The sequence below is a fragment of the Grammomys surdaster genome, unplaced genomic scaffold, assembly GCF_004785775.1.
Source record: "Grammomys surdaster isolate TR1022 unplaced genomic scaffold, NIH_TR_1.0 196, whole genome shotgun sequence".
Lineage (NCBI taxonomy): Eukaryota > Metazoa > Chordata > Mammalia > Rodentia > Muridae > Grammomys > Grammomys surdaster.
This window is the reverse complement of record NW_021604641.1, coordinates 3,351,114-3,358,127: the sequence shown is the minus strand read 5'-3', so window position 1 is coordinate 3,358,127 and position 7,014 is coordinate 3,351,114. Positions and strand designations below refer to the sequence as shown.

The 7,014-nt window shown below is 42.7% G+C and overlaps 1 protein-coding gene across 1 annotated transcript; it reads left to right on the top strand.

The window, feature by feature from the left end:
* The first annotated feature begins 2,462 nt into the window (after positions 1-2,462).
* Positions 2,463-6,043, top strand: Rgs2 (regulator of G protein signaling 2). The gene is made up of 5 exons (XM_028769963.1): positions 2,463-2,591; positions 3,547-3,648; positions 3,763-3,824; positions 4,359-4,525; positions 4,866-6,043. The coding sequence occupies exons 1-5, from the start codon at positions 2,482-2,484 to the stop codon at positions 5,058-5,060; spliced, it is 636 nt and encodes a 211-aa protein (XP_028625796.1). The 5' UTR covers positions 2,463-2,481; the 3' UTR covers positions 5,061-6,043.
* The last annotated feature ends 971 nt before the right edge of the window (positions 6,044-7,014 follow it).

The following is a 7,014-nucleotide window of genomic DNA, read 5'->3' as shown; positions in this document are numbered from 1 at the left end:
TGGAGATAGAATCCAGGGCCCCCTTGATGCTTAGCAAGCATTCTACCACTATATTCCTTCCCAGCCCAATGTGATAACTTCTCAAGAAAAAAGGTTTCTGTCTGTACTAGGTACTGCTTAAACTCTCAAAATTACCTACCGGTGGTTGTAAATGTATGCAAATTTATCAGCAAGCACAATTTCCAGGGAGAAAAATAATTTTGTGACTTAGTACCAATTGTCAGTCTGAAAAGGCTTGGGGGTAAAAATATGTGTATTAAATACAAAAATCATCTACAGTAGGCTATCTTTCAACCAGTTAATAGGATACATGTAAATTCACTTTGCTAATGTATAAAAAGGACAATAGACTTGAAGATCTTGAAGAGGTTAAATAAGGACTATTTTGTTTATTGTCCTTACTCATTTATTATATAAACAACAATTTATCACAAGCTTGACACACACAAAAACTGCATTATCTTGATAGTCAATAGAATTTACACATTTAGAACCTAATTAATTTTGACTTACTTCTTGCGATTGTTTTATGCTGAAAAGCTGGCTTGAGATTGCCCCATTTATTTGTGCAAATTAATTGGTTGACCTTACAAAGGGTCTTAAATGCAAGATTTGCATAGTATCTTTTGAGATTGGCCAAAAGAAAAAAAGAAAAAAATCACATTGCTGCTATTAGTCAGGAGAAACTAGGGCTCTGACAGGGGGAAAGTGACTGCCCCAACAGACACTTAGCAATTACTGGTTAAGCATTGGCTACAGTTACACCTGCTAACAGCCACAAGTGTCAAGGGTCACCTGATCTGTATAGAAACATCAATATTGATGATTTTAATACCCAGGGTTGTAAGTGAAAAAATATTCCTGTTTTTGTATTGTTGAAAAAAATCAGTTATGCCTGCACATTACACATATCTTAAAGAGCAACACTATTTCCATTATACATGTTTAATACATACTTATTAAACAGTCAGAAATTAAAACAAATGTTGGAACAGTGTAGCTCTTTGGGGGCTTATTACAAATTAGATCTTATAAATTCATAAACATGCTTTCAAGCATTTCTTACTAAAATAAAAATTGATATTCCTTCTGTAATAAAGGCTATACCAATTTTTTTCATTAGCTACTACAGGCTTTGGTCTCTGACTCAAACCTGTAGCTCAACTACCCGCAGCTTGTAACAATGTGTTGCTTGGTTCCCAGTTGGAGGGATGGATGGGTCTTCTTTTTCCTTTTAGTAGTTCTAGTTTGAAGCGGAATAACTAGAGCCTAAGCTGTACCTTTTTGTTAATCTGTCTGTTCAGACTTTATGGGAAAACCACTCAGGTATTCCGCTGCATCTTTCTGATAACATAGGAAGCTGAATCAATCTGTAGTTGAAGTCATGTATTAGTTTCTACAAATCAGGGCATATTAAAAGCTGCGGGAGCGGAGACGGGGTTCTGAGGATATCACAAATGAAGCTTGCCCAAACAAACTGTTTACACCGGCTATCACATCTACTTGTAGCCCCCACCCCCGCACTCCCATCCTTAATTTAAGCAGTTGAACATCTGATAAATCCTATGCCTGTTCAACTGCAAATGACTCATGAGGAAATCCTGATCCCTTACACTCTGAAACTACAAATGATCCGGGTGCAGCAGAACTGCGAGATCTTGGGTTTCCCTTTGTATTTCTCACCTGTCACTCAGATCTGTGCTGTGCACCGCTCAAGAGATGGCCCTCGGATCTCCTGGGGAACGACCCTGCAACGTCACAGACTGCTGCAACCATGGATTTAAAGATCAAAACTGCAGAACCAGTTAAAACACCGGGTTTTAATAGACACTTTCTCCCGCTTGCTCCCTGAGCAGCGTGTGTTCCAAGGTGCCTGAGCGAGCTACAGAGTCACAGTACCTAGCTCAGCAGCCCACGTTTCAGGTTTCTCTAGTTGATTTCCTTCTCTAAAATAGGTGGAGTGGCTGAATGCAGCCAGCAGGGCTCTCCCCAACCCGGCTGCAGTCAGATGTCCAGATGAACAATAGATAAATTGCAAAGGTGGGACACACACACACACACACACACACACACACACACACACACACACACACACACACACGGGAACACACACACAAAGAGTAAAAGGTACTGTCTTCACTCAGGGAAAAGCCACGAACTCGGGGCCCCTTCATGGCTGTGGCTGCCCGAACTGCCTAACAGCGATCGCTCTCTGTTCCCGCCCGCCACCTCCCACCCAGTGTGCGCACGAGGATGCAGCGCCTACGTCAACAGCGCCCTCGCTTCCAGACCCTTCGGTGGCTGCCGTGACTGCCGCAGGCCCGCGCGACTCCGCCCTCGTGCCGTCTGCACTGAGCCAATCCGCGCCCTCTAGAGGCGTGGCCGGCCCCTCCAGGTCCCGCCCCTGTGCCGCTGCCTGCCTTAAAAGCCCGCGGCGCGCTCCCGGCCGCAAACAGCTGCGGTGGCCGCGGGAGTCTGAGAATGCAAAGTGCCATGTTCCTGGCTGTCCAGCACGACTGCGTACCCATGGACAAGAGCCCAGGCAACGGCCCCAAGGTCGAGGAAAAGCGGGAGAAAATGAAGCGGACACTGTAAGTATGCCCTCTCTCCCTAAGAGCTCTTCATACCCTGCCTGGCTTTGCTGCTAGGTCCCGACCGTCCCTCGATCTCGGCTTTGAATAATCTGCACCTCTGCAGAGAAAGGGAGGGAGGGGGCGGGGGAGGGAAGAAAAGTTAGCTTGCTAGATCTGGTGGTATGTGCTTTTCCTATGTGAGCTCCAAGAGTTTAGGAGCTATAGGGAAGGGTTGAAGAAGGCGGCGATAGATGGGCTGAGACGGCGCTGGTTGCCTTTTTGTTCTGCATTTAATGTGGCATCAGAATCCTGCAGCTGAATAACGTCCACCGGCGCCTGCACCGGCGTTGCATTGTTAGTTCTGAGCTGCTTGCATAGCTGTTGGGTGAAGATGTTTGAGTTGGTTCTCAATGTATGAGATCCGTTTTTAAATCATAAAGTAGGTCTCACCCAGTCACGACTATGGAATGAGTAATACGCTCTGCAGTATCTGCTGCGGAGAAGCATTGTGGGCGGTAGCAGAAGGGAGCTAGGGAATCCATCTCACACACACGCACACACACACACACACACACACACACACACACACGCACGCACACGCCTATGCATTGTCTCTGGCATAGTGCCTCCAGTGCAGAAAGGGAAGAAACATCAGCTGGGACAAGACGGCTGTTCTCAATCGTAAAAAGTCAGCAAGTTGGAGCTAACCATGCAGAAAAACCGCTACCTGTTTATTAGGTCAGAAATAACTTGTGAAAATTGAAAATACCTTAGCTGTTATGTAGTCCTATCCTGCTTGTAAAACTCATTATAGTCAGATGAATGGATAAAAATGTGTCCAATACACAAGGTGCTGGGTATAAACGCTAAGAGGGTGGGACTCATTGTCTGCTTTGTAGCTACTGCAGCTGATGACAATTTTACCAGTCAAGAATTGCCACTTGAAGTATTTTTTTCTCTCTCTTTTTTCCAGCTTAAAGGATTGGAAGACCCGTTTGAGCTACTTCTTGCAGAATTCCTCTACTCCTGGGAAGCCCAAAACTGGCAAGAAAAGCAAACAGCAAACTTTTATCAAGTAAGTTTCGAATCCTGTAGTTGCAGAGACAAATGAATATCTAGCCAAACCAAGTGAACCGGAAAGGGGAACTGTCATGTGTGGTGTAGCTCATGTATGGAACTTCTCTTACAGGCCTTCTCCTGAAGAAGCACTGCTATGGGCAGAAGCATTTGATGAACTGTTGGCGAGTAAATGTAAGTTAACTCTTGAATATGACCTCTTACCAGTATCTCGAAAGCCTAGACATGTTGCCTTCACGCCACAAAATGAGCAGTTTGCAAGCCGTACATTAGACATTACCACCACCGACAGTACAAAGCCTGTTTCTCTTTCCCTGATTTCACTGGGTTTAATCATGGAGAAGCAGGAGGTATTCATCTCAGATGGGGAAGAAAAATTAGCCTAAAAATTAAAATGCCAGTTACTCATGGCTGTGGTTGAGTCAGCTTTTCCATTGCATAGAGTATTTTCAAAAGCCCCTAGTTCTTAGTGAACTTACAGCCAGCCGGCCTATGAATACTGTTCTTACATTGACAGTGAAGTTAAGTATACTTTTTGTTCCAGACTACAAACTTAAGCATTTTGCCTACTGGTATCTCAGTGCTGAAAGAGCCAGACTTCGAGAATGACAGGCTTGAATGTAGTCTAGGAAACTGGTGGTTTTGTACTGGAACAACTGTGTGTAATTCGACCATTCCATTCATAGTCTGCTTCTCCTGTGCTTCCAGATGGGCTTGCTGCATTCAGGGCGTTTTTAAAGTCCGAGTTCTGTGAAGAAAATATTGAATTCTGGTTGGCTTGTGAAGACTTCAAAAAAACCAAATCACCCCAAAAACTGTCCTCAAAAGCAAGGAAAATATATACCGACTTCATAGAGAAGGAAGCTCCCAAAGAGGTAAGAAAACAGGTTTCTCAGATCATTTTCAACACTGTATTGAAACCCCAGACTTGAATCCAGCAAATTCAAGTGCAACACTGTAGCGAAACACTAGACTTGAATCCACCAAATTCAAGTGCAACACTGTAGCAAAACATGAGCCTTGAATACACTAAATTCAAGGCAAGTGAGAAGAACTACGAATGGCTCTTGCCTCAGCAGTCCCAACATTTAAGTTTCTCCAAAATTGACAGTTATAACTGATCACAAATTACACCTTTATGTTTTATGATTAAACATCGATTCGTAGCATTGAATAGCAAATAAAGGGAGTTTTTTGTTGTTGTTCTTCTTTCAGATAAACATAGACTTTCAAACGAAAACTCTGATTGCCCAAAATATTCAAGAGGCTACAAGTGGCTGCTTCACCACAGCTCAGAAGAGGGTATACAGCTTGATGGAGAACAACTCTTATCCTCGTTTCTTAGAGTCGGAATTCTACCAGGACTTGTGTAAAAAACCACAGATCACCACCGAGCCTCATGCTACATGAGACAAGTACCCCACACACACATACAGAAGACATTCCATTCTGTTTCCCAAGAGTGAAGGCTGTGACCTGCCAGAAAGAAAAAAACTGACCTTGAATTCAGCCTGAGTGTTAGGAAAACATCGCTCAGAACTATTGATTCAATGTTGGGTAGTGAATCAGGAAGCCAGCAACCTAGGAGAGGCTCTGTGTGAGAACAGCTTCCCTTGCTGTGTGAAGAATAGAGGGAGGGAACAAGGTTCTGAGTGTGCTCTTCCTCATCGGGAAAAGCAGGGTCTAAGATGAACGATACAATGGGATGTTGCTGGAGCATTTAAAATCAATAGGTCTGGGATTATGTGGCCTTAGCTAGCTGGCTGTACACCTTTCCCTAAACTAGTCCATGTTACCACATAGTGGTTTTAGTTCTAGTTTTAATATTTTAGTACTAAGTAACATTACAATGTTTACTGTGTGCAAGGGTGTTGACATTCTTAGGACTACAGATCACTAGTACTAGTGTGTCAGTCACGTATCACTGAAACTGAGAAGTATGTTTGCATTGTTAAGTGGTGTGTGCGATGGATTGGATGCTGTACCGTGCTGTAGAGCCAGCGTCTGTTACGTGTGCCAAAAACTGTCTTGTAGGCAGCTAAACTTTGAAGTGGTTTTTGAATACTTTTAATAAATTTATTTTGCTAAATAATGTCATTGAACATTTGGAAGTCCTGATGTGGTTCTGTTGTTTGATTTCAGTAACTGCAAATATGTCAGATATCAGAGAAAATAACTTTCTAGTAAAGAGCTATCATTGTGGATGAATTGTTGTACCTGTCCACTGAGAAATCAACAGCCCTGAGAAGTGAGAAATGATTGCTTTCAGGAAGAGGTTCTCTTTAAACTTATAGACATTTATGTAGTCTTAAGAAAATCAGATCACATTCCTAGGACCACTCATTGTGAAAGTCAAATGTGTTATTTAATAAAAGAAAAAGAAAAAAAGAGCATTGACCTGTGTGTTAAGGACCAGCTAAATATTAGTAAATATCGTTACATGGCCAAGCAGCCTAAGAAAGGGAAAAGGTTCATGTAAATGTGGGCCTGCCTGGAGTATGCTTGATTCCAGACACCTGGCATGGGCAAGACATATACGTCATCACTTCTTTCTTCTGTGATGGGTCATCACTTCTTTCTTCTGTGATGGGTTAATACAAAAATCCCAGTTTTCCTGCACCTCCTGCCTTCATTTGGCTAATAATCTGTGCTACCCTGAATAACACTGAAGAAGAAAGCAAGTGCTTTGCTTGCACTAAATGTAGGAATGTGTTATAGCTGAGAAAAGTCTTCATTCTGGAGACTAATTTGAAGAAATTCCCTTTCTGAAGCAAACTCTCTATATCTGGAACAGTTTTAGTAAATGGGAGGAGATGAGGAGGCACCCTCAACTTGAAATTGGAAGACTTTAGCTCAAGTAATGTCATCCCATAGCTTTGTGACCCTAAGAGGATCCATTTTATACCCTGTCCCTCCCTGGATACCTCTTTACCTATCTCCCTGATATTTCTACACAATAAGGAGTAGTTTAGAAATGGGAAATACTGGAAGGTGATTTTTTTTCTATTTGCCAAAGGAAAATGGCCCACAGTATTTCAAATGCTGGATTTTGTGTGTGTGTGTGTGTGACTACTCTAATTCACACTTTTAACCAGATGTCTGAAACAAGCAGAAGTATAGGAGGGGCAACTTGGCTTATTTCTGTATCACCAGCAGCCAGAATGACAGGCACAGGATAAATACTGTTGGCATAAGTGAGTTCTGAAGTCATTAAAACAGTGACAATGTGGTGGAAATCTGACACAAATGTGTCAGTACTGCATAGTGCTTAATTCATAAAGGTTTTGCCTAGCAAATCTACTTTGCCACTAAGTCCTATTTACCTCATACTTTGTACAGCTTTTCCTCAGTCCCCAATCTGATG

Excerpts from the sequence above, each read along its gene's own strand:
- Rgs2 (XM_028769963.1), top strand. The coding sequence starts at position 2,482 with ATGCAAAGTGCCATGTTCCTGGCTGTCCAGCACGACTGCGTACCCATG. Across the intron at positions 3,825-4,358 it reads TGAACTGTTGGCGAGTAAAT|ATGGGCTTGCTGCATTCAGG; the intron begins GTAAGTTAACTC and ends CTGTGCTTCCAG. Across the intron at positions 4,526-4,865 it reads AGAAGGAAGCTCCCAAAGAG|ATAAACATAGACTTTCAAAC; the intron begins GTAAGAAAACAG and ends TTCTTCTTTCAG.